General features: G+C 40.4%; 1 protein-coding gene across 1 annotated transcript; it reads left to right on the forward strand.

Annotated features, from left to right (window-relative positions):
- Positions 1–292: 292 nt before the first annotated feature.
- Positions 293–26,161, forward strand: SNX16 (sorting nexin 16). The gene is made up of 8 exons (XM_064154594.1): positions 293–380; positions 4,850–5,310; positions 9,469–9,555; positions 12,352–12,500; positions 18,323–18,392; positions 21,822–21,958; positions 24,260–24,376; positions 24,642–26,161. The coding sequence occupies exons 2-8, from the start codon at positions 4,942–4,944 to the stop codon at positions 24,748–24,750; spliced, it is 1,038 nt and encodes a 345-aa protein (XP_064010664.1). The 5' UTR covers positions 293–380; positions 4,850–4,941; the 3' UTR covers positions 24,751–26,161.
- Positions 26,162–27,490: the final 1,329 nt, after the last annotated feature.

Below are 27,490 nucleotides of genomic sequence, written 5' to 3' on the forward strand. Positions count from 1 at the left end.
GGCCCAACCGGAACGCCTAGAGACGTACCCGCGCTCAGGGGGTTACCTCACTCCCTGTGGAGCCCCCGGTAACGGCCACACGATGGAACTACAGCACCCAGAATGCAGTACGATCCAGGGCTCGCCAAGGGCGGCCCCACGCCGCCTGCCGGGAAATGGAGGCACGGCCGGGCGTGGCGGGCTGCGGCGGGTGGTCTCTGCGCGGCCTTTGCGCCCGCCCCTCGCCGCAAGGGCTGGCCCACAGCCACCGCTGCCCGGCTCGGCGGCCGCCGCCGCGCACCTTCCCTTCGGCGCGCAGCGGGGCGGGGCGGGGCCAGCCCAGGGGGAGGGGCGGCCCCAGCGGCAGCGCGGCAGAGGGAGGCGAGCGCGGCGGCGAGCAGGTGAGCCGGGTTGTCGTTATGCCTTCACTCCGCGCCTGGCTGGGAAGGGGCGAGTGGAGCAGGAGGCACTGCCAACACCGAGGGCAATAAAGGAGGCAGGCGGCAGGGAGTTTGGGCAAGGAGAGCGGAGACCGACAGCTACCGCGCAGCCTAGGCACGGCCGGCCCTTGCCGCTCTGTCGCCGCGCTGGCCAGTGGCGCAGCGCCCGCGCACCTGTGCGGAGGCGGCGAGGGCAATTTCGCCAGCCTCCGCCCCGGTGTGAGACGCCGCGGGAGGTTGGGCTGTGGCTTGGCCGTGGCCAGGGACGGGCGGGCGGGACAGCGTGGACGGAAACCTTCCTCCCCGGGATGGGATGGGGGTGCGAAACGGCGCCTCATCTCGGAGGCGGGTCCTCAGCCGGCTCTGCTGTGAAACTTGCCGGTTTCCGAAGCCGGGCCGTGCAGCTGGCCGCGGGAGCCCGGCCCCGCCGGTACTGCTGGCTCGGCGGCCGCTGCTGAAGTTACGTAAAACGGCCGCGGGGCCCGCGTGGTCGGAGGAGCCGCGGCCCCTCCGCGGTGTTCCACTGCGCCTGACGGGCCCGTTGCCCGCAGGTCCCGGGCTGTGTCGGTCGCTGGAGTCTGGCTGAAATGTAACTACAGATTTTGCTCGGTTTTTCTCTGTTTGGGAACTACTGAATTCCAGACACAGGTAAGCAGCGTGGAGTCTGGGGAGGAAGTCACCTTCAGTTGTTTGTAGCTCGGCAGCGTGCTCTTTTGGGTAGGAATTGCCCTCCTCTGTGTGTGTACTGGAGCTGTGGCAAATAGACCTTGGTTTGGAGTACGTAGGCAGGTGAAATATCTTGACTGAAGTCAGCACAAAATGTTTAATTTTGAGAAACTTAGGGAACCTACTTCAGCAGGTTTTGTTTCTAAATATCCCACTAGTTCTTCAGGTGACATTCCGCTTACATAAAGGCCTGCCTTGTCCAGAGAGAGATGTAGGAACGTGTAACCAGATTACAGACAGTACTGCACAGCTAAAACTCTTCTAAATCCAGTGACAGCTATCGAATAGGGATTGTTTTGTTTCTATTACCCTTGAATCGTGTGGTTTACGTGTTTGTTTCTCAGGGAGCACAAACCATTAGCTTCAAAGGGCTGGGAATTAGGATAGCTGCAAGCTGGAGGCAAACCCTTTTTAAGTGGTTTTGTTAGAGTCTTTCTGCTCCATCCACAAGAAGGGAGGTGGCTGTAGTAAACACCCGGTAGGGTAAGTTGGTGTCATACTGATTTGTAGCATGTGACACTAGAGTTCCCAGGACTCTCTGCTGTCCTGTTTCAGATCAGGCAGTTCAGCACTTCCAGCATGTGTTCTCTTTTTATTTCACTATTAAGCTGCATTTGGGAATCAAACCAAATACTAGTTTTGGCAGAAACACATTTCATGCAAGAAGCAAGTAAATACTTGGACAAGAATGGGAGTACAGTTGCTGGATTAACTCTTGGGCATCGTGAGAGATGTTCTGAAGGTTGGAGTGATGCAGTGAGTCCTGAGGTTGTGACCCTTATTTCAGAATTGTGTTCTTTTTCTAATGTTTAGCCTTCATAAAGTGCAAATTAATGCAGTTCTAAACCCTGCCGTGATTCATGACGTGGAGGTATTTTTAGATACTGGGAAATTGTGATGATACTTTCACAATTTAAGATAGATTTATAAATATATATATATGTGTGTGTAAGTTCTAAGTATCTTTGTTTTCTTCCTTTTCTGTTTTCCTGACCAAAAAAGAATTAAAATCTTAGAATTGCAGAATGCATTGGGTTGGAAGGGACCCTTGTCCAATCCCCTTGCAGTGAGAAGGGACATCATTAACTAGATCAGGTTGCTCAGGACCCCATCAAGTTTGACCTCAAATGTCTTCAGGGATGGAGCCGCCTCCACATCGCTGGGCATTTTGTCACAGTATTTCACTACCCTCATTTTGAAGAACTTCCTGCTAACGTACAACTTCTGTCTGCCCTGCTGTAGTTTGAAACCGTTGCCTCTCATCCTATTGCTCCATGCCTTTCCAAACAGTTCTTCCCCAGCCTTTCTGTGTGTCACTTTCAGATAATGAAATGCTGCGTAAGATCTCCCTGGACCCTTCTCTTCAAATCAAGTGACACTTTGCTGGTTGTTCAATTGACCTTGCTTTTCTGTTATTCAAAGAGTACTCTTCTGTTACTCTGGAGTTACAGGAATCTGGCTGTGATACTGGTACTATCCGCCCCTTCTATTTATGTACAAGTATGTTTACTGTGTCAGACTGAGTCAAGACTGTCCTTTAGAAGCAAATATTGTGATCATTGCTATTTAATATGCTTTGGGTTGTCATTTGGGATGGTCTTGCAGAGTACAAAAGAAATGAAGCCTGCAAATATAGCCTGGGAGCAGACCTAATGCAGTCCAGCTGCTAATAAGCATGCAGTCTGTGGTACCAAATTACAGCTAGGCTGACATAAAAGCTGCTGAGGCATGTACAATGTAGATGTTGAATTCTTAACACCAAGTGCTTTACCCTACAGATCTGTTTCTGTTGAGCTGCGTTGCCCACCAATATAGCTGCAGCCTTTCAGTAACATGTGCATTTAAAACTAAGTATACAATTTCAGTGTAGCTCTTGACTGGCATTGTAAAGTTTGGACCCTTTTTGTCCCTTCCAACCTGGTATTCTATGATTTCACTTTAAAGAACTTCACCACATTCCCTGAGATGTGGGCATATTTTGTTTCCTTGGATCATGAAGTCATGTAGCAGAAAATAATTTTTTTTTTTAGTTTGCATCTTTGAATCTGTTGCAGACCTGGACTGAATTGATGTCTTTGGTTTGTAGGGCTTTAATCCCACATTTCCCAGGGCATAGCAGGTGGGGGCATTCTTTGAAGGTATGTCCTCAGTTCCTTATGCTGCCAACACATGGAACAGTCACTGAAGTGGCAAGTGAAAAAGGAGTTACCTTATTAAGTATTTCATACAATCAAATACTGGAAACCTGCTAGAAGGTCTCCCTGTGGAGCCTTCTTTTTCCAGGCTGAACAATCACAGCTCTGGCTCCATGGGGAGCTGCTCCAGCTATTTTATCATTTTCATTGCCTTCCTCTGGACCCATTTCACCAGTCCTTTGTGTGTTCCAACAGAGGACTCCAGGTGAGGTCTCATCAGAGTGTAGTAATGGGGCAGAATCCCTTCCTTAAGACTGATAACCACACTTTTGATGATGCACTAGGACACGGTTGGCTTTCTGAGTTTACAGCACATCTTGCTGGTTGATATGGAGCTGCTTTGTCAACCAGCACAAGTCCTTTGCAGGACTTCTCTCTGTCTGTTCCCTACCCATTCTGTATTTGTGCTTGGGTTTTCCCCCAACAGGTGCAGGACTTAAAGCAAGGGAATTAAAGCATCATTTCACCCTGGGAATTAGGAAACTCATTTGATTTTTGCTCCAGTAGATGATTGATTACATATGTGACCTGAATCAAGTTGATGGTTTTCCATTTCACTGCTGCCTGCAGACATGTGGTTTATTGGTATACTCCTGGTGTGAAAAGGTGATGACTCAAATCCTGTTAATCTAACAAGGTGGCATCTAATTTGCATCTTCCAAGAGCTACTCTTTAGGTACTTTGTTAAAATGAGGATATGGTGGGTTTTTTGGCAGCTGAATACTGTTGTCGTCTTTTTCCTTTCCTGCACAAGCACACAGAAGATTCATTTTAGCTTAAAATGGTTTTCTTGAGGAGAAAATATCAAACTTTTTTTTCTTTGAACTTGTTTTAATCTGCTGGAATAGAAAACCAGCATCTCTTACAGCACTGCTTTTGATGTGCATGAGTCTAAAACTTAATTGCTCCAACTCAAGCTGCACAAAATGTGCCCAGGTAGTTTTGTTACAAATGTCTACAGCATTGCATGCAACAGAATTGTTTTTCAAATTTTTGCTTTGAAAACAGGGTGATTATGCTTCACTGAATAGATAATATATGCAAATACCTTTTTTCACCTAAGTTGTTTACTGTGGTGCCTTTCCAGTACTGTCATGTATATTGTCACAGGTGTGTTTGGCTCACATGCTTTGTTCCACGTGTCTTACCAAAGCAACTCTGAGAAAAGCCTTTTACTGCTAGTACTGAGCAGTCACTGAAACTGCACCAAATGCTTATATACATAAAATTTGCTGATTTTTGAACTTATAAAAGGCAAAGGATTTTTCTCTTTTGTAATCTTACTTTAACTTTTTGCTATATAAATGGGTGTGAAAGACAGATCTCCTGTAAAACTGTCCGTGCAAGTTGAGATACAGTTTAAAATGAGCATTTTATATGCTTGTGGAAATGTTTAATCCTTTGTACTGCTGTGCACCACCTCGATGCTGATACAGATTCTTCCCAAGCCATATCTTAGTATTACTTCCACTTAAAAGTGAGAGCAGCATTTTCTGTCCTTCTCTGCAGGTACTGTTCTCGAGAAGAAGAGAGAGCATGGCTTACACAGTGCAAGAACTTTTTAACTCCTGGACTGAAAACTGAGGATTTTTTAATGAAGAATGGCAACACCATACGTTCCTGTTCCTATTCCTATTGGAAGTTCATCGTCCAGCTTTACAAACAGAAACCAAAGAAGTCCATCTTTTGGGAGCATCTCAACAAGTTCCAGCTCTTCCAAAGGACAGTTGGAGGACTCCACGATTGGTAGTTTTAAAAAGATGAGCATACCTGACCAAACTGATTCTACATCATCTTTGTGCAGTAGTCCACTTGTTAGGACTAAATTTACAGGCGTGGATACATCCATAGAATACTGTAGTCAGCCTGTAGAAGAAGTAGAGAACGCAGATTCCAGGAGCTGGGAAGATCGACCATCCACACCTACTATACTGGGTTATGAGGTGATGGAGGAGAGGGCAAAATTCACGGTAAGTTTTGGGAATGGTGTAGTTCATCCTGTAATGATAACAATGGAATGTATTTTGCATTCTCTTTTAGTAACTGATCCTGCAGTCCAGGGGTATTGGAGTACTTTACAAATACCAATTTATATTCCAAGTACTGCTGTTGGACAGGATAATATTCCTGTTACATACATGTATCTCCTCTGTTGAAGAGAAGGCTCTGGGGAGATCTTCTAGCAGACTTCCAGGCTTGAAGCCTCCATAACTTCTCTGAGCAACCTGTTCAAGTGCCTCACCACTCTGAAAGGGAGGAATTTCTTCCTAACGTTTAATCTAAGTCACCTTCTTTCGGTCTGAGGACATTACCCCTTGTTTTACCACCGTGGTAAAACTGTCTTGTAGCCCCCTCAAATACTGCAAGTGTTGAAAGGCAAGTTGCGTGGGACCTTGATAAGCCTGGTTTAGTAGGAAATGTCCCTGTCCATGGCAGGGCTGTGGACCTAGATGATCTTTCAGGTCTCTTCCAAACCATTCTGTGATTCATGATAAATGTGGGAAAATTGAGACTCTCAAGCAGTCTTTACTGTGTACATGAGAAGGAACTCATTTTACTTCAGGTATTGGTTTGCACTGGAAAAGTCATTGCAAAGTTACAATCGCTTGTTCAATTGGACTTGTCAAAGTTCTGGTTACTTAAACATAGGTGAAATATAGTCATTTATTTAAATGAATGATAAGCCACTCTGATACTTGTCCTTTACAGTTGACTGAAGTGCAAACAGTTTTAACCTCCTGCATTGCTAGGTTTAGTTTCTAGAAAGGGGGCATCTGCTCTGAAAACAGTAGTGAGACGCCACCTACAACATACTTGATGACAGAGCACTAGCTCAACTGATTTATATTGATTTTTCTCAGATTGTGCTCTAGCCGGTAATTCAATTTTGTTTTTTACATCCCATAAATATATTAACACATTCCTGCAGTTGTTTCTCTGGGTTTAGCTCAAAGATTTCTTTGAGGTAATTCAAAGAGTGATGGAAGGTTAAGATACTAATAAAATCATCAGGGTTTTATTTGCAAACAAATAATGCTACTGCTTAGTTATGTGAGAATGATGGCTTGTCATAAGTCTTTCCATTTCTAATATCTTTATTCATGGTAGCATGAAAGAAGAACCTTGTGAGTTTTTTCTCTTTGCACATAGATTAAAAGTTTACTTTTAAATAATATGTTCTAAACGAAAAGAACAATTAGTGTTGCTATATTGACAAGAGGTAGTCTGAAAATACTGCCAAGGCATGTTCCAGTGAGTGTGTAAGATGTTCTTTAACTGTAACTACAATGACAACTCTGACTCCTTTTTTTAGGTATGGCACAATCATAGACTCATAGAATAGCTTGCATTAAAAGGGACCTTAAAGATCATCCAGTTCCAACCCCCTGCTATAGGCAGGGACTCCTCCTACTAGACCAAGTTACTCAAGGTTCCGTGCAACCTGCCTTTGAACATTTCGAGGCTTGGTGCCCCCACAGCTTATCTGGAAAATGTATTCTAGTGCCTCACCATCCTCAAGGAGAATGATTTCTCCTTAATGTCTAATCTCAGTTGAGCTTCTTCCAGTTTGAAGCCTTTACCCCTTGTGCAGTCACTCCATGCCTTTGTAAAAGTTCTTCAACTCTTCTTTAGCTCCCCTCCAAATACTGGAAAGCAGATTAAGGTCTACAGGACTGGAAAATTGCTTTAAAGTCTCTATATAGTGACTGTTTAGTATAAATGAAACATTCTTCATTAAAATGCTTGGTTGCATTTTTGTGCCCTCTGAATTCACTTCTGTTGCTGTACTTGATTTTGAAGCCACATAATAAACTGTTTGTTTTCAGTTGCATGTTTTAAATGAGTGTTACTGTTACAGCAAGTAATTAGTCCTTGAAATTTGGGGTTCTTCTGTAGTGCCAAATCAATGAGATGGAAGATAGTTGAAATTAAATTCTCATTAGCTGTAAAAAATGAGACTGAGTTGTTGAAGTTTTTTTACTATTTGCTAGCATCTCATAGTTCCCAAAAATATGGACAACTTAAGCTGAGTGATGCACCAATTTCAAGAGTTAAATGTTAGTGCATGTTGCAGAATATAGCTGCTGCAGGTTGGGGCAGAAAATGCCTGAAAAACCTCTCTCTGAAGCAGTTGGTCTCACATGAGTTAGCAGTCCTGGGATGTTCAAGTAGTACTCCTGTTTTTTTGACACCAGCTTGAAATGATAATGAGATGCTGGATCAGCCAGAGATTGTTATTGGCTTATTTTCATCGACTACTTTGTATTTGTGCAGTAAAGCAACTCAGGATTGACTGGAATTGTGTGAGTTTGTTGAATCCATTTGAAGTCTTTGTTTTTTCAAGACCTTGTGTGAAGGAATTGAGTTACTTTTGTAATACTTTGGGCTTGTTCATTATTTTCAGATCTTAGAAAGAAAAAAAAAAATCACACAGAAAACCCAGCAAGCAGGAAAAAATAACAAAACCTTTTTGAACTTTGTCAAGAAAACCACAGGTTTTTTTTCCAGTTGACTTTTTTTGGGAGGCCAGTAATGTCAAGCTGATTGTTCTCCAGATTACAGTAAAATTGACTATACTTTTGTGAACATTATTTTTAAATTGTCTAACAATTGCTTGGAAGCCATTCATATTGAGGGTAATATTTCTTAGGGTTTTTTGTGTGTGTGCACTTGTAAGGAATGCCCTTGCAGAACTTAACAGGAGGATAAAAATAATAGGGTACTGATGAGCAAATAAATGCACAGAGTCATCTTACTATGTACAAGCAAGCTAAAACATTTGGACAAACAAACATTTGTACAGAAAATACCAGGCAGAATGACATTTTAATGCTGCCTTCAGAGGTACGTCTTGCAGCTTGTATTTTAAAAGCCTTTTGTTGATGACTGAAATACTGCCTCTGTCGCAGCCCATGACTTCCACAACAGTGATACTTCAAAGTGGAATTCTTTGTACAGAGAAGCACTTTCTGAGTCAAAAAAATGTTATAACCAGTCTCACACGTGTATAGAACATTCCCTGAAGTTCTCACATACTGTGACTGCAACAAGAAAAATACATTTATCAGCTCAGACAGCCTACTGTGAAAACATGAAATACTGGAAGAGATTTTACTATGTAGCAGGCTAGAAAATGTTTTAAATAGGATTTGGTTAAATGCCTGTTAGAGGTTCTATATCATTAGGATTTCAAAAATACATTTTTCTTCCTTGTAGTTCTTTGTCAAACAGAGAACAACCTAGACTGGGAAATGTAGCTTAGTGCAACTGCAGAGCATTTTTTCCTTACATTGGAGAAAGTAAGACTATGGCATGAGAACCCTTCTTTCCTAGACTGTTCAGTGTTTTCTAATGAAGTTTGTGTTGTTAAATTGATCATGCTCAGAGATGTGAGCATCAGTTTTCCTAAAGGGGACTGGGGTTTTAAACATTGGTTTTATACAGGGAAATAGTGCTGCTGTGTACCTGTCTAGCTATATCTGACTCAAAGGATCTTTTACTTCAGTTCTACAGCGTTGGTATAATTGTTCTGATGCAGTTATCCAGGGAATTGATCACATTTTCCCTGGAAGGACAAGCCTAAGTTCAAGCCAAATGGAACCAGAAGAGGATGTCATTTTTATCTTGCATCACTTTTCTTTGTGAAGCAAGTGAGATGAGACATTTTAAACCAATATAAAGCTCAGTATCTAATTATTACAGTCATCTTAAGAATAGGTTGATCTCCAGGATTAATGAGCAAAACTAGAATTCAGTAAAGGTTAAAGCAGATCACTGAAACATCCTTCACTTATGTCTTGGAGAATTTATTTTCTACTAGGAAATAAATTTGGATGTAGTTTCACAAGCCCTTTCTTGCAGAAAGACAACAGTTAAATAGAATTATAGAATCAACCAGGTTGGAAGAGACCTCCAAGATCATCCAGTCCAACCTATCAGTCCTATCCACTAATCTAGACCATGGAACTAAGTGCTTCCTTCTTTAAATTCTGACAATAATTCATGCTGTTTGTACTGATATATTCCAATTAAGGATTTATTTTTTTTATTCCAAGTCTTTTTTTTCATTAAGAATTAAAGGACAATTGCAGCCTTCACGTTTGTCTGATGCCCATTTTTCTGCACAGGTATACAAAATACTGGTAAAAAGAAGTCCAGAGGAAAGTTGGGTGGTTTTCAGGCGGTACACTGACTTCTCCAGGCTTAATGACAAGGTGGGAACTGCACACTGGTAAATTCTCAGCTAGTTTGCCTCGCTCTTGGATGTTTTAACTTTGTGTGTTATGTGTTTGTGCTTTTGTTATTTTCTTGCCTTTTTTACTGCCTATAGAACACATACTGTGTTAATGAGTGAAAAACTACAACTAATGTAAAGGAGGTCTTGCTTCATAATTTATTCTTTAGTCTGTGATAAAGGAAATTAACCCTTTTAATAGCTGTATGCCCTTCATAGAACTAGGGAGGTGCAAGACAGTCAAAGGATGCTAAAAGCAGTAGATGAAGTTATATAAATCACTAGAGACAAGGGAAGGAGGCAGCCAAATAACAGACCCAGTTCTTGACAGCAAACTATGGGGAGCAAATAGTGAATGATGCAGCAGTCCAGAATAGTACCTGTGCTGTAACATTAAAAGAAAAAATCATCTTAGTTGATCTTGGAACATGACAGAGTTTGAGGGGCTAGGAGCAACGGTTAAAATAGAGACATTTGTCTAGATGCATAGATTTTATCAGTTAAGGGCATGTAGTGAATCAGAGAGTTACATGAAGAATACTCTTCAGACCCCAGAAATGGTGGGTAAAGAACTTTGTCAAGCTTATTAATATGTTGGTAGAGATGTTGGAGAAATAAGAAAATGTCCAGTCTAAAGACCAAAGCAGTTAACCATTTCTCTCTGAGACTGTGCCTCGTGTGACATAAATAATCTGTCACATTGATCATGTTGCAGAGAGGCATCTAGGAAAGATCCTGGGTCCAAGAAGGCAGTCACAGCCAGCATAACTTGTCAGACCCACAGTTTGTCCTGCTGTGTCTGAAGAGTGTTCAAGAGAGAATGCCCCAAGACTCTCTGTTGAAAATTAGTCTGCTGACAGCAGCTGGCTTTCATCCACAAAAGGAGTAATCTGTGGCTTGACTTACTCTTTCCTTAGAAATAAATTGCATGATCTGCATAACCAGACAAGTGAAATTACCATGAAGCAGAAATGTGTGGTTGGAAAGCTTTCCCAGCAATGGTTATCTGTGGTCTGCTCTACAATTAGCAAAGGAACTTCTGTTGTTGTCTTTTCAGGGATCAGTTCTATTCAGTGTTTTGTTAAGAGGGGATATTTATGTGTATGGTGTTCAGGATAGATTGGTAAGACACAAAGGAGCTTTAGATGACTAAAGATAAACTTACTGATTTCCTCTTGATATTTTTAAGGGAAGAGGAAGATAATTAAGTGCAGAAATAGAGAACAAAACTTTGACAAACTATTGCATAAATTGGAAAGCAGTAATTATAATGGACTATTTGGATATACAATAGCTGTGCTGTTAGAAAGCACCTTTCTTGTACTTTGAAATGGTTTTGCTCCACTAATGTGGGTCTTCCTTTAAACTCCATAGATCTAGAGATTCTAAATAAAATATAGTAACTGTTCTCTCTCTTGTAAAACTTCATCTGCTGAAAGAGCTACCCCTTAAGATGTTTTCTGTGAATTCATAAAGAGTCATTCAGTAAGGCTTGTTGTCAGAAGGCATACATTTTTCCATACAAGGATCAAAACACCCCCGAAGGACTGCCTTGTAGCTATGTTAACACTGAGTGCTAACCTGATTTTGAGGCAGATTGGGGAATCCCTGTCACTGGAACCTTCGTTCTTGTGGCAGTTGGGAGAACAATAGATTGCAAAACCTGTCCATTTTTTCCTCTTGAATGTATGTCCTCTACATTTTTTTTCTATTAAGCATTCCTTAAAAGGCATTTAAAATTTGTACATTTGTGAAAGTGTTAGCATGGGGTTTTTAATATTTTGTGCCTGTTACAGAGTTATAGAACACTCTGAGTTGGAAGGGACCAGAAAGATCATCTAGTTTCAACCCCTGCTGGCCTGGGCAGGGACACTTCTTACTGGACTAGGCTACTCAAGGTCCCTCGTATTTGAACACTTCCAGGCTTAAAGCCTCCACAGTTTTCTTGGACAACCTGTTCCAATGCCTCACCAGCCTCATAGGGAAGAATTTCTTGCCAGTGTCTGATCTCAGTCAAGCTTCTCCTAGTCTGAAGCCGTTATCCTTTGTCCTGTCACTCCATGCCTTTGTAAAATAATTAATTTGCATCCTCAGGCAAGTCTGTTGTTACATAATTTTATGCTTCTGTTTACTTTTATATTTCATGTCTGAATTAAAAGTAAAAATCTAGGAATTTCTGGCAGTAAGTGTACCCTGTTAACTATGTAAGTAATTCAGAAACATGCATGTTGCATGTTAGAGCCACATCCATGCATATTGACATCAATCTGCTGGGTACAGAAGGATCTGTCTCATGTACTTGTAATACACTCTGCTAGCTCCACCAAAAAGGCAAGTTGTAAAGCTGGAGGTTTGTAATGGGCTTTTATCTTTCCTTTCTTTTTATTGATAGAGTACTTCTTACCCTTGAGTACTATAGAAAAACCACCACCAAAATGCTTACTCATCTAATACTTTTTACTTATGTCCAATTTTCTTACTCAAAGGCATTAAATAGGAAACTTGGAGGCATTAAATCTCAAAGCAAAGGTTTTCATTTCTGGTTTTCTGTGGTAAATTCGAGAGGCAAATTGATTAAGGCAGCACAGCAAGGGGCAGAACTGTGTCCACAGTTCATGCTATAATTTGGATTTTACTTACAGTCAAGCCCTACAATGTACTTGAACTGAAGACAGAAAAATGCTGTAATTTTAAATAAGGTCAGTGCCTGTAAAAAATTCAGTATTTCATCAAGACCTTTTTCTCAGGTTTTCTTTGACTTGGATTTCTGTTTCAGCTAAAAGATATGTTCCCGGGCTTTCGGTTGGCCCTTCCACCAAAGCGCTGGTTCAAGGATAATTACAATCCTGACTTCTTGGAGGATCGACAGCTGGGACTGCAAGCATTTCTCCAGAACCTAGTAGCTCACAAAGATATTGCTAACTGGTATGTGATTAAACTTTGCTTGTGGATTTGGATTTTGCTTGTGTCCAAACTCTCACAGAGGCTCTTAGATGCTTGAGCAGCATGTAAGGAATGCCATGAACATTTATGTTGTGTGTTTGGTCGTATGTAAATTACTTCATGTCCTGTTAAATTAATCCCATCTTAAGCAAAAAAGGGGAATTACAGTATTTGAATTGTATGTGTTTAACTGCTAACTAAAAGCTGTAATATTTAAAATGTTAGGCTAATCCCACGTTTACTCCTAAAGCATTACTTCTGTGTGCTGAAGGCAAAATTAATATATTGTTAATTTTTATTGACATTAAATGGTGGACTTCCATAATGGAAAGTAGCTGCACCATTATGTGATTAGTTTGTAAATGTATTTTAAACTAAAGGCTTCCAACTGATGTAGCATGGTACTCATTTTGGTTAGAATCATAGAATCAACCAGGTTGGAAGAGACCTCCAAGATCATCCAGTCCAACCTAGCACCCAGCCCTATCCAGTCAACCAGACCATGGCACTAAGTGCCTCATCCAGGCTTTTCTTGAACACCTCCAGGGACAGTGCCTTCACCACCTCCCTGGGCAGCCCATTCCAATGGGAAATCACTCTTTCTGGGAAGAACTTCCTCCTAACATCCAGCCTATACCTTCCCCAGCACAACTTGAGACTGTGTTCCCTTGTTCTACTGCTGGTTGCCTGGGAGAAGAGGCCAACCCCCACCTGGCTACAGTGTCCCTTCAGGTAGTTGTAGACAGCAGTGAGGTCACCCCTGACCCTCCTCTTCTCTAGGCTAAACACTCCCAGCTCCCTCAGCCTGTCCTCACAAGGTTTGTGTTCCAGCCCCCTCACCAGCTTTGTCATCCTTCTCTGGACATGTTCCAGCACCTCAACATCTCTCTTGAATAGAGGAGCCCTTGAAGATCAAGTCCAACCATTACAGTTTGCTTTGCTTAAGTAAATGTAAACCATAAATCAAAGGGTTAACAAGAGTCTAAAGACATGTAGTATTTAAGCAAAGTGCAGAAGTCTGTTTGAACAATCTATATTTTCCACAAAGTGCAAGTTGATTCCAGACTTGAAGATGAGCAAGACATAATTCTGGCAAATGAAACGTAAAATCATTTTAATATAGTCCAAAAGAGAATTTTAGTAAGGAAACTGCTAGAGGCAAGAGCAGTTAGTTCTAAAACCTTTTTCCATCACCAGATTTAAACTTGAGAGATTACTGTACCAGAGATTCTTTGAGGAACTGTCTCCTTCTGAAACTTTAAGAGTAAGAAATTCACTAGAGCAATTTCTTCAAGAATTTTAAAGCAAGTAAAATGTGAAGTTGCTGAGCTGTGGTATGAGACCATATACTGCTTCTGTGTCTTTTCCTTCTGAGTGGAATGGCTGTTACCAAACTTGGCACATTTTTAGAAAGCTTTTAACTGTCAAGTCTGGAAACTTAGAGATTAGTAAATCTAAATTTTGGTACTGCTTGTAATATAAACCCAAAATTGGTAGCTAAAACTAAGACTTGTGAAGGCAATAATGTCCTTTGCAGAAGGAAATCTGTCTAACAAATAGGTATGAGGGAGATTGTGTAAAGTGGTTGACAGGCAAGGGGGAAACAATTGGTGGAAATTTAGGAGTATTACATATCAAATACTGGATCGGAGTTATAGACACTGGTTAGAATATCTGGAAATTATCCATGCAAGGGAATGAATGTACTCTTAAAGTATTGTAGAGGGATCTCAATGTGCTGAGTGTCTAGCATGAATTTTCATATCATGAAGTACAAAGTGATACTCAGTACATACATACAGAATCATAAACAACCTGAAAATTAACTGTTGGTTATTGATACAGTCTTCTGAATCCACTCAGTATTCAGCAGTATTCAAAAGGTTGCATGAAGATTGTTGATGCTTAACTTAGAAGGGGAAAAAAAAGGTTACTGGTGTGGGAAGCTGAACTGCTTCAGCAAAGTCCAGTGCTAGAACACAGCATTCAATTCCAAAGAGGATCTGCTGCAGGGAAAGCAAACAAGAACAGATGAAGCTAAAGACAAACTTCCCTGCAAGCAGGGTTCTGCTCTCCTGAGTCTTGTCTTGGGAAAGAGCTGGCTAAACAGGCCTATGAAATCATCAAGAGGATAGGGAAGGTGAGTAAAGAATGTGAGCATTTTGGATGATTCATAGTCATCTCTCAATATGTCACACAGAGTTGCAAAGCTTTGCTGTGAGGTGTCAGAGACAATGATTAAATGCCTTCAAAAAGAAATGGGGATTAGCCTGTGAGTTTCTGTCAGTGACTGTTAAAACATGATTATGTGGGTGAAATATGTGCCCAAGAAGTCTTAAGGACATCCTGATCATTAAACTACACAATAACAGGTGTGCCAAAAAAGAAGGAATTATTCTCCAAATGTCTCTTAAGGTGTGGTGCTGGAGATAGACCAGTCTGTTTGAATAGATCTCAAGGCTTTATGCTTCCTGTTGTTGCAGCCAGTTTGACATTTCAGCTAGCTTGTTTGCATTTTGGTGATGGTCTGTATTGGACAACTCCAGAAAGAAAGGGGAATCAATTCTCTTTTAGGAAATGAACAGATAGGTAACAGAAATGCAGTTTTGAGGAAAACTCTCATCTTGGCTGCGTAATGTTCTGCATGGTATCTATTACTGGTGCAGCTTACGTTCTAGTTTTTGGATCTGTGAAAGGTCTGGACTCCTCAGGAAGTGCCTGAAACTGGGAAGACTGGATTTCTCTTTTTAAACACTTACCACATGTTACTTACAAGTCGAGGTTACTATTAGTGGAAATCAGTATTTGCACCTTAAATGAGCAGTGGTAAGTGTCTAACCCTGTTTTCTTCTTAGAAGCTCACCATTTACTCCTACAGTTTTGCAAATAAGTCACACTGCAAATGAGTTCTTTCTCATAGTATAGAAACCTCGTTCACTTCTTGTTTTGCCATGTATTGTCATTGATGTGCTGACAGTGGAAAATTCACCCTTCAGAGATAGGAGACCTATAAATACATCTGTTTTTTAATAAAAATCAATTCACCAAGAAATTTCAAGATAAAAAGTAGGATGGTATGCAGATGACTACATTTAGAGTCTGCATTTTAGTAATTTTTTCTTGTATGTTACTTTATATTGAAGATTCAGTGAAAGATCAAATTGAAATCCACCCACAGAGTTTAAAGTATTGAAGAAGATTTCATATGACCCACCAAGTGGGAGAAAACATTTCAACCTGCTGAACAGAAGTGTCATCTGGATGTCACAGCTTTGTTCTGTACAAGCTTGAAAAGAAGGGACTGTGAGTCAGCTGTTGAGTTTTGTCGGGGATCTCATGTGCCGCACTGCCCCTTGTTGCCCTCCTAGAGGCTGACCTCACTGCTTGCTTTTAGAAGAAAGCCAGAGGAGCAAAGAAGGAAGCTGTGCACAGCAATCTTTGTTACATGATCTTGAAGATTTCTATGATAGTTTTAAGGCAGAATTTTCTCCTATTTGCTAAATGAAAGCAAGAAGTGTAACATAGAGTAGAGCAGGGTCAGAGAAGATTCTCACAGTGAACCTGCACTGCAGATGAATTTTTGTGCCATCAGGCGCATATTTTTGATAAAGAAATGTTTTCCATGGCCTGGAACTTTAATCTTCTTAACCTGCATGTGTAAAGTAATGAATCTACAGCTTTCAATTTCAAGAAGTTTTGAAAACTGTAGAATAAGATATACTTTGCTGCCAGCAGCTGTATGGCAAACAAAAATAGATTTGACCTGATGAGTAGATGATATATGTAGATTGGATATTTTGTGTATTTATTTTTCTGGATATTTACTTTTTCATTCAAGTATCACTGCCTGTTAGGCATCTGAATTTTATGGTGTTATTAAATGGTAGCATTATTAGCAAAATGTTGGTATGAAATACTTGTCAAATAGGTTTGAACTGAGAGATGTGAATAAAGATGGAGACACTAAAGAAAAATGGGGAGTAGAAGTGTTTCCACATATTGAATTCTTCTGCATTAGGCATGTGTAAGCTCCTTCAGTATCTTTATGAAAAGAATGATCTAACCATTAATAAAGGACTTCAGCATCATGTTGGAAAAGAGTCACTTCAGCTTAAACTATTTGGAGAGGAAAAAAAAACAACTCTGCTTTTCTCATTGAAAATGTACTTTATATGCCTCAATAACTTTTCATTTATCTGGTCGTTTGACTAATGACTTGTTACCATCTCTTTTTTTGGTGCTAGAGTGATAACCTTGGTTTAAGTAGCAGGCTTTTTTTATTTGAATATATAAGAAAAGCTGTTTTAATAGAACAGGTTTAGGCAATGGCTTGCACAGATCACAGATTGATTGAAACAGCAGAGAACGTTTAAAAAGGGAAAGTTTTATCCCCTTTGTCACAAGTTGGGACTGGAATGATGATTACAGAAGCTTGCTGTTTTTTTTTCAGGTTAGTGTAAAGGCTAAGGTAAAAGTAGGTATGAAGACAAGAAATCTCACCAATCACTGACCCAAAAAATCCACCTGTATCTTCATATGTGCAATAAGCATCTGAAAATAGACTTACAGAAATCTGACAACAAAATAAAAGTTCTGTCTGGTTTAGTTTAATATTCTTCAGAGCCCTTCTAAAACTGAGTGATGATAGTCAATGATTAGTGTTTGCTGAAGAAATTTCTGTCGTTATTTTGCTTGCCAAGCTTAAAACTTTGAGTAGATTGGTAGTTGAGTAAAAGTTTTGTGTTTGTACTTTGCATCTGCCTCAGATCTGAGAATGAACACAGGATAAAAATTGCTGCCTTTTGCCCTCACCTTCCCAAGAGACATAGGTGGGAGGAAAAGGCAGAGAATTAGTTTGAATGCATATCTTCCATTTCTGTGTATTGATTGCAGCAGGAGGTGCTTTGAAGACTGAGTAGTGAGTGCAAGCACAGAATTGCTAATAAGTTACTACTTTTTTAATTAAATACAATATTCTGACTGGAGGTTATTTCTAGAAGAATGAATGCAACAGATCACAAAAGCCTTAGAAAGATGGCTGAAGGGATGTGTTTGGAGGTGTTCTGTGCCAGGTGATCTAAACTTGGAAGATAGAATGAGCAAGATGCTTGAAGTACTCCGTAGTAAGCCACAGGCTTACACACACTTCCTCCTTATGGCCTTTGCAAAACTATGCACAGAAGGACTGACAACTGTTACACAATATTAAGTTGAATGCATTAGTTTGAAATGTTTAGAGATGGCTATGTAGTATATCCATGGCACATTAAGCTTGTGACTTTTTACTCCCTTAAATTGTATTATTTTATATATATATAAAAAGATAGTGTATATACAAGATTTGTATGCCAGTGATTAAGATCTTAGCAAAACGGAGACACATGGGCATGTTTCAGTACCCAGGCTTAGTTCCACTGCTATTTCCTGAAGGGATCTGCACATGGAGTTTAGCAGCATCCTTTTTCATCCATCCTGTAATATTTATTTTTCACAAGCATAATTTTTCAAACCTCGTCAGTAGCAAAGTGATAAAACTTTCCTTGCCAGTTATGTAGCAACAAATTTTGTGGTTTGAAAAAGTCATCTTCTAATTGACGTGCTCTCTGTTTGAAAGCTCTTTACTGTACATGTGCAGCTTCTTAACATTTTAAAGACTTCCTGCTTAGCACATTTAACTGAGACTTAATAGTTTAACATTCAAGGATAGTTGCTTGTGTCCCTTAGGAGATACTGCCTTTGTGTGATGTTTAAGTGTTGCTGCCTTTCTGCACTTCAAGTAATTCACTCTCTTTTATTTGGTAAAGTCTTGCAGTGAGAGAATTTCTTTGTCTGGATGATCCTCCGGGTCCTTTTGACAGCCTAGAAGAAAGTAGGGTAAGTGCTATGTAATATGGGAGAAGTACAATGCAAAAGGCAGTAGCTATTGTTAGAATGTTGTGAATCTGCTGAACTGGTACAGAACAAAACATTTTTATTTCTGCTCTTGCACAAAAATTTTCAAGGGATGTGTTTCTACAACTGACCCAGTCTCATTGTTAATGCACACTGTAATCTTTGATGGCTGGACTTCGTTTTTTTTTCCCAAGATACCTCTTCTTTGGCCTTCTATGAGCAGAGGATGAATTTTGGTTTTAAGGCAGTTCATGAATATAATGAGAGGCTCTGTAGGTTTACATTCAGCATATCACAATGTGTACATGTTAGACTTCAGGTCTCACAATAGAATGCTTCTTGCTATGAAATGTAACACAAGAATTGTTTCCTGGCAGATAACCAAAGTGTCAAATAGTGTGGTAAAACAGCCTTTTAGCACCCTGAACAAACAATACTCTGTGCTGCTGCTGCCTGTTTATTGGAAAGAGGCTTCACTGACTTGTAGAGCTGTGTCTTCTGTCTAGGACAGCTGCTTTGAGTTTTCTTGCTTGATAGAATAACAAAGTGTTTTGGAATTGCACATGCATTGTTAATACTGTAGAAATTAGGGAGTTAAGTGGTGATCCCTCAACTGAATTTACCAGCTTGGTTTTTGTGAAGGTGGGAATGCCTTGGCTCTTGCTACATAATTTTGTACATCTGAAGGAGTCAGCATGGGGTTTGTGTTTGAGTTCATATCTGATTTCTGTACAATCATGTTTCTACACAACTATTTAAGTTGATGGAAAATGAATAAAAATCACAGGAGTTAATTTCTCAGATAATTAAGAAATATAAGTGTCATCTTCCTTGAAATTTTGTCATGTGTACTGTGGTCCCACCTGGGTACTAGAGTTGTTACCAGTTTTCAGGTATTCAGCTCTTCAAGGAGCAAAGGATCTCATTACAGAATTTTCTCTGAAAGTTCTTTCTGAGCTTCAGTTCACCTTTCTGCTGCTGCAGCATCCTTCAAAATACATTGATGTTTTCTTACTCAAATGTGCACAGTGACTTCCTTTCCTTGGACAGCTGAAATACAGACTGCAGCTAGAGATGAGTCTTTCCAAAGGCTTTTTTCTGTTTTCATATGGAACAGCTTACAATACCTGACAAATGTTTTTAGTTACTCTGAGTAGGGAAATTTGCATGTCCCTAAATCTAAAGGTAGAAATAGTACAACTTAATTATATTCTTGAGGAAGTAATGGCCCATTTTCAGTTAGGGCACCAGCAACCCCAAACAGTTTTACATCATACACTAGAATTCATTTAATTGTTTTGGATGAAACAGGATGACTGCTTAACCAGAACAATTGCTAAAGCAGACACTAAAAATGCTTTGTGAAGAACAAATTCCATGATTCTTTAATTGCCTGCCATGTGTTCTCAACTCTACTAGACATGAATAAAGCCATGGCTTAGCTGATGATTGGTCTTCAGTGCCTGTCAACCACAACAAATTTGCTGTCTGAGCCAATGAAATAAATTAAAACTCAATGAAAACAAAAATCAGAATAATTACTGGACTGAAAAACACTGCTCTTGTTTGACTTGTATAACTGCAGGAAAACTGAAGTTGATAGTCTGCTTCAATTACAGCAGTGAACAGTATCTGAATGTTTATAATTCATTTGAATACTTCGGGAAAGCAGTGTCTTAGAAGCACTATCCTTAACTGAGTTCATATTGAATGTTTATATCCAGTGGACACTGAGTTAGTGGCTAGATGCATGTAATGTTAAACCAGGAAGGCCTCTTGCCTTGGTTTCTTATTTTGGAAGGATGTGTGAATGACTAAATCAGAACTGGCCATTACCATTGATAAACTTGCTCTTTGCAGTCCTAGATCAGCTGGCTCTGTGCCAGTGCTTCTGCCACTTCCTGCATTCAGTGGATGTTGCATTAGACAATCACTCTCCACATGCAGTTTTGAGATTGCTCACTGTCATATTCATTACTGTAATGGATGTGTGTTATGCTTAGCAGAAGAACAGAACATACCTGTTATGGCTGAGCCTGCTTAGCATTTCATTACACTTCCTCAAAATGTTTTCAGAATTGTAGAAGTGACTTTAAAGATGATCCAGCCTCCTGCCATGAGAACCCTTCTACTAGCCTGGGTTGCTCAAGGCCCCATCCAACTTGCCTTGGAGCTTCCACAGCTCTAGTCAACCTGTTCTAATGCCTCGTCGCCTTCAATGGGAACAATTTCTTCCTAATGTCTATTCTCAGTTGAGCTTCATCCAGTTTGAAGCCATTACTCCTTGTCCTGTCACTCCACGACTTTGTATAAAGTCCTTCAGCTCTCCCTTAGGTCCCCTTCAAATATCGGAAGGCTGTTCTAAGGTCTCCCTGGAGCCTTTTCCAAACTGGACAACCCCAGCTTTCTTAGTCTGACTTCACAGGGGAGCTGCTTCAGCCCTCTGGTCATTTTCATTGCCCTGCTCTGTACCAGTTTTACCAGTTATGTGTACTTGTATTGGGGGTTCTAGAGCTGGACACAGGACTCCAGGTGTGGTCTCACCAGAGCAAAAGAAGGGCAGAATATCCTCTCCCTTGACTTTCTGCCCAGGACATGGTTGGCTTTCTGGGCTGCAGGCACATGTTACCGGTTCAAGCCAAGGTTTTTATCAACCATCATCCTAAAGTCCTTCTCCTCATGACTCCTCTCTATGCATTCCCCACCCAGTCTGGCTTTTTGCTTGGGATTACCCCAGCCCCAGTCACCTAGAGGTATTTAAATGAAGCATGGGTGCTAAGGGAGAGCACCAGACTTGGAAGAGTTAGATAATGGTGGAGTAGATGAAATGATTCTGTGATTCTAGAAGCTAGGTGTAGGACCTTGCACTTGGCTTTATATTCGTAGCTTTGTATTGGTCTTCTGCCTTTTATGGCTGTGCTCTTGGTAACAGCTACTTGGTGAATAACTGTACAGCTGTGTCTGTATGCTGAGCAAGGGAACAACATGCTCTGCATCCGATATTCCTAGCATCTTTGGAATAACACTGTGCTTTGCCTTCCAAGTCATATGAAAGCAAAGGCCATATGAGGAGAAGAGGGGGAAGGGAGTTCAGCTGATGTTCCAGATAGGCAAAAAAGGTTCAAAATCAGGGACTGTGCATCAAAGGCCAGAAGCTTCTTTCTGAAGTGTCTCTTGTGAGACCAGCAGCTGGGGTGATAAGGTGTTTGCACAGCAGCTCAGTGCAATTAATTGCCTGTTCAAAGCAAGGCAGCACTGCTTTAAGGACAGAACTTCTCAAAGTACATAGCTCTTGTGTAGTAACCAATACAAAGAAAAGCAGCTAGAATTCTGTTACAGGTTGATTTTTCTCTTAGAAAAATCAATAAAGGCAGCCCTAGGTAAATGGAAGATGTTACGTTTGTCTTTTAGGCTTTCTGTGAAACTCTGGAGGAAACAAATTACCGTCTGCAGAAAGAACTGCTGGAGAAACAAAGGGAGGTCGAATCTCTGAAGAAATTGTTGAGTGAAAAGCAACTTCATATAGATGCTGTTGAAAGAAGAGTTAGGTATGTAGAAATTCTAAGCTTTAGGACTTCCTTTCCATGGAGTTATTTTCTCTTATGCTCTCAAGCAGTAGCTTCAAGTGTGTTCTTGAATACAGCTTTTCCTACAGACACAGGCACAAAGCTGTATGTTCAGTAGGTGCTCTCACATGCTGGCTAGAGTACTGTTTCGTACAAATGACTGGGAAACTCTTGTCCCATCTTTTCCCTTTAAAGTAACTAGGGTTATGTTTCCTAATCCTTTAAGTCCTGCAAAGATTGTACTCTGCTTTTGGAATGTTGGGTATGTTAAATGTCCCACTAGAAGTGAGAGCGGTGGAAAAATTGCTCTGAGTTATGAAATTCGTTCTGTACTCAGCTCTGACAGAGCACAGTGATAAAGGATTATGTATCCCTAATACTGTTCTGAATTGTTCCCTGAGAGTGTCCAGAGCCACATTTCATGGGGACTTGAGCAACTTGGTCTAGTGGGAGGTGTCCGTGCTTATGATGGTAGAGTTGGAGTGAAATGATCCTTGAGGTTCCTTCCAGCCTCAAAACATTTTGTGATTCAATTTGCTTGGAATGATGCTGCAGATGGCATTCTGATCACAGTGGAGATTATCCTTTTTCTCCCAAGGAAAAAATGCTGGTGCTTTCTACAGAACTTGGTGGTGTCTACTTGCTAATTTTTTGTTATTAGGCCCAGGGGAGATGATGTTGGGCTATTCAGTGTCCTGCTAGACCTGCTAAGTCAGTCGTTGTGGGGCTTCTTTAGCAAAGGACTAGATTCCCGTGGTTCCCTTGGAAGCTCTTTTAACGAGGCTTGGATTGTTGAGTCTGATTACTCAGGTTGATTAGCAAACCACATCCTTGGATATAAGGTTTAAAGGAACTATGTTGGTGAAAGGATTTAAATTGAATTGTGACTTACTGAAAATTCTTCTCTGGACAACATGTTTGGTTACTTACTCCTGAAGACAAATAATTACATTTGAAAGTATCTTCCCCTGTCTGACAAGAAAATTACTTATTTGCTGCGGGCCTAAATAGTGTAATAGTCAATAAAAACTAAATAACTTACATTGGGCTAAAACATTATGATAGAAAAGTCTATGTGAATGAAAAGAGAGTGAAAAGGCATGAATGGCAAAAAGGGATTGTATTTTGTAGTCCTTTCCCTGAAGGCAGGTAGGCTTTTTTAAATACACAAACACCCAGACATGTCAAGTTACCAAAAGTCAGCCAAGACCTGCCTGAAGTTTTGATGGAGAAGAACTCCTGTGATTTTTAGGATTTTTACATATAGAAGTTACAAAGTGAAACCATGGCCTTGTTTAAGAACTTCAGCTGCTCTGATGGGAATTGAAGCCAAAAGAAAGAGATTTCTCTTTAGTCTTATTTCAGTGGAATTTTGATTTGATGGCCCAGAAAGAGTTAAGCATCTTCTGCCAATCCGCTCTAACGGCTGCGTACATACAATGTGAGGTAGAAAGGGAGAGCTGGACAAGGCTTCCTATGTCTTTACATACACTTTTGCATATACTGGCTTTGGCCTAAACACAGGCCAACAATCATGTTAGAGAATACTGCTGAGGTGTGTTATTTAAAATGTGTGCATTGGCATGCAGTAGTAGCTAACTTTAGAAGGCTGTGAAATAGGATAGTATCACTTTAAGCATGAGACTGTTCCCAGCTTTTCTCTTTCCATTTCACAGGGAACATTCAGCACCAAACTGATAGGTGTTTTCCACACAGACCAATACTTTGGAAACAAGGTTTTTTTTGGTAGTTTTACATGACCACATTCCCATTTGTAGCCAGGCTAGTCAGACTGCCAATTCATGCTGCTGTTACGAAACAAGTTTATTACCTGTTAATGGGAAAATGCTCTGAAACTTAGTGCATGACTCCAAAGGTACAGATTAGCTTGAGAAGCTGTTGAAGAAATGTTTTTATCATCCTGCCTGCCTTCCTTGTGACTGTGCTCTGTGGTTTAAGCGAAGTGCGTGAGCCTTAGATCGTCTGCTTGTAATTTCTCACCTATAATCATCAACATTTCTCTGGGACTTGACTTGAATTTTGTAATACTACTAAAGTTGTGATGCAATCAGAGGATTGATTTTTAGTTTAGGAATAAGCAGCTGAATGTTCAGCTCACTGTCCAGTGCAAGCCTTGTGTCTCTGCAGTAAGAAAAGAAATGGGGTATGTGGGAGTGAGATGGGTAAGGTCCCAGACTGCAGAGCTGAAAATGAAACAAACAGCTCTTCATTGATGAATGTTTGCTGCACAGACTGGTGATGCTCTGTTCTTATTTGTTGTAGGGATCTATCTGTAGGAAAAATGACTCGTCAAATGTCAGGAGAAGAAAGTGAGTGCAGTGGTGAGGTGGAGTCTTCTGCAGTGGAAGCAGACCAGGGTACCCTGGGTGAGGACAGCAGGTAAGTACTACTATTTTTACTTACTATGTATCTTAGGTGTTTTTTTTTTAAGCATGGTTTTATATGTTTGATCTTGCATACATTCTGAAGAGCATTTCATTGCACCTCTTTGCTGCATTGAAAGCCCTCAGGATAGATAATTTTAGATCTGGAACAAGATAAGTGGAACAAGCTTTGTAAACGTTTTGTGGATTGCTGGCATAAAATGCCTATGGAGAACGATATCAGTTTCCATTTCACAGAGCTTATTGATCTGTTGTTGCAGCTCAGACAAAGAGAGCCATGAGGCTTGCTGGAGTGGCTCTTTGGCCGAAAATTCTGTCCCAGAAATTGAAGTTGCCGAAGTGGCCTATACTGCTGATGAAGAAGAGTAGATCAGTAGCAACTGCTCTGACCTGGGAAGGGTTCATCTTTGGAACACACTCTTGGAGTAGGGGCGTAGAGTAGCTGTGAAGAACTTACAGCAAAGAGCAAGAATGCACATCTTGGAATGTTTACATGAATCCTTATAAATTGTTAATGTAAGAAGTATACTCCGTGCTGCTTTGATTTCAGGTTTTTATCTAGCCTTTATATATTTAATATATTACAATCTAATAAGGGCTAAAATCAGCTGAAGTTCTGGTAGTGTATATACACCATTTGGCTGAGGAAAGCTTCACATTACATCACCAAACCCATATAACTAGCATGTCCTAAGTTGCCACTGATGTGACACATCTGAAGTGTCCATCTATTTGGTATGTGTGTTTTCTTATTCATACAGCCATAAATTGATGCCTGCTGCAGTAAGAATGGATTCAGCCTACATTTAACAAGAGTGTAGAATATGTTGGTTTTAAATTCGAAACCTGAAGGTTATTTCTCTGGAAATTTTAAAGCAACACAATAGGAAAACTTACAGTACCAAGAGAGAAGTACTTAAGAAATGGGACTAGAGTTGGACATTCTTTTTAAAATGGTCATTTTGCTGAAGGAACTGATCTGAGACCCCCAAAACACTGTGTATTTTCATCCCAAGACAGCATGCTGTATACTTTTTGTTTGGTACTGCTGCTTTGAAAGCCTGGGATACCCTGTGCTATGTACCCACCTAACAACACCACTGGTGAGTTTGCCTTTGACTTGGAACACTACCTCTGACCATCCTGCTAAGGCGTTCATGTTTCTTTAATGCTAGTCCAGATGACGTGGAGGTTATTGAAAGACTTGTAAAGAAGCCATATTTTTTCCTGCACAGTTCATGACTAGATGGAATCTAGTTGCAATGTATTTTTGTTTCAGTATCTTGCACATGTGGAGATTTTGCTACATGTGTTCTGTAGCCTGTTTTTCAAAATGTATTAAGACAGGAGATGCACTTTATAATTAATACTCCATTGTGCCAAGCTCAGTTGGCTAATTGGTTGAGAAAGGGGAGTTGCAGGGAGAGGGTGATGTAGTGCCTTTTCTATTTTACTTGTTCATTACTGCAGCGTTTTGTTACAGTGCTCTGTGGAATCTTTGATACAACTTGTTTCTGTTCTTTACTGATTTACTGAAAGTGCCTTGTTTCATTCTGCTTTTCCAATAGGAAGAATGTTGGTTTGTTTGACTCTTTTCTTTCCCCCTATACCACCCACAGCGTTGTTTCATGTTGTCAATATGCAGTGTCTTTGTGCTGGAGTTTTCAAAGGGAGCTTTGTACTTCAGGCTGTGCATACAATGACCTTTATGCAGAACCCTGTAAACCTTCCTGGTGAAATAAACCTCTGGAAAAAAAACACCTGTCTGTCTTTTTTTTTTTCTTCCTCCATTGTAAAACAAACAAAAAAGCTCAATGCCTTGTCTAGAAGGATAAAAACAGTAGAGTCTCATACCAGTTCTTAGCTCAGTGACTTCCAGTTACTCAGTATTTGGTCTGAGTTCTTTCTGTACCAGAGCTGGTCTGTATGAAAAGAAAGGTACCAAAAAATTTGCTGTACGTCTGTTGAAGAATAAAATGAAGGAGCAGATATGGGTGGTTTAATATTCTACATAAATCCTCATAAATACTGAGTGAACTCTGTAATAGTGAAGTTTTGACACCTTATTGAAAATCCATGATATCTTTTAATCAGATGCCACTTGCATGGTTTTGAAAATAATACTGAATGGTGTTGGGTTTACAACTATAAAGGTTTTAAAATCTTGAAAAGGTGCTTGAGTCGTCCCTGCTTGGAGTTTCTGAACTACTTCAGGTCAATCTGAAAGTTGGTCACTAAAGAAAACATCAATATCATTTACAAGGTAGTCATGAGAGGGCAAAGGAATGACAATTTCATTGTCTTTAAGGTTGAGAAGATATTTTGATAGCACAGAATATTTAGTATCACATGAAGAGATGTTTATTTAGGGGCACCTTGATGTTAATTCAGCTGAGGTGAAAGATGTGAGTGCACTCAACTGCCATTACTTGGCCAATGTTATTGGGTAGTGAATGGTTACCCACTTAAACAGATGCAAAATCTGGAGGTGTACAACCCATGGTGGCTTTGAACATCCCAGTCAAGGTGGTTTCAAAGTATGTCTCATACAGAGACTGGTGCAGTTCCATTCTGGCACTTGTTTTCTGCCCATTTCCTCAGTTACTGTTGCATTTGTAGTACAAAAGAAGCCAAATTTTCAATTACTTCATGAGAATTTGGGAGTCGAATTCTGTGTTCATCACAATGAGCACAGACTGAGGGTGTCCAAACTGGAATTGTAACAGGATGAACTAATTACAGGAATTGCTACCAGTAACACTTTGTTCTTTCCTGGTGTAGTTAAATCATTCCAGAGGTCTTAATACTTCCACTGAGGTACAAGTGGTTCTTTTCCTTAGTTTTAAGTTTTAATACACTGTACCCAGCTTAATCTTCCTGCTGCTTTACTTTGGGAAAGGAGCAAATTCACTGATGCACAAAACTGCACCTGCTAGTTGAAGGAGAGAATGGCCTACAGTGTCTTCTCCAGCAGGCCACTGTCCTCACCTCTGTGTTAAGCATTTATTTTCTGCTGCTCTGGGGAGTTAGAGTTGCAGAGATGTATGGCATGGAAAGGTCACAGTCTAGGTGGTCTGTCCCATATTGTATTAACTGCATCTCATCAGGT

Source organism: Pogoniulus pusillus, chromosome 14 (genome assembly GCF_015220805.1).
Source record: "Pogoniulus pusillus isolate bPogPus1 chromosome 14, bPogPus1.pri, whole genome shotgun sequence".
Classification (NCBI taxonomy): Eukaryota; Metazoa; Chordata; class Aves; order Piciformes; family Lybiidae; genus Pogoniulus; species Pogoniulus pusillus.

Coding starts and splice junctions, on each gene's coding strand:
- SNX16 (XM_064154594.1), top strand. CDS start 4,942: ATGGCAACACCATACGTTCCTGTTCCTATTCCTATTGGAAGTTCATCG. Junction 12,501..18,322: donor CACAAAGATATTGCTAACTG/GTATGTGATTAA, acceptor TATTTGGTAAAG/TCTTGCAGTGAGAGAATTTC. Junction 24,377..24,641: donor ACCCTGGGTGAGGACAGCAG/GTAAGTACTACT, acceptor CTGTTGTTGCAG/CTCAGACAAAGAGAGCCATG.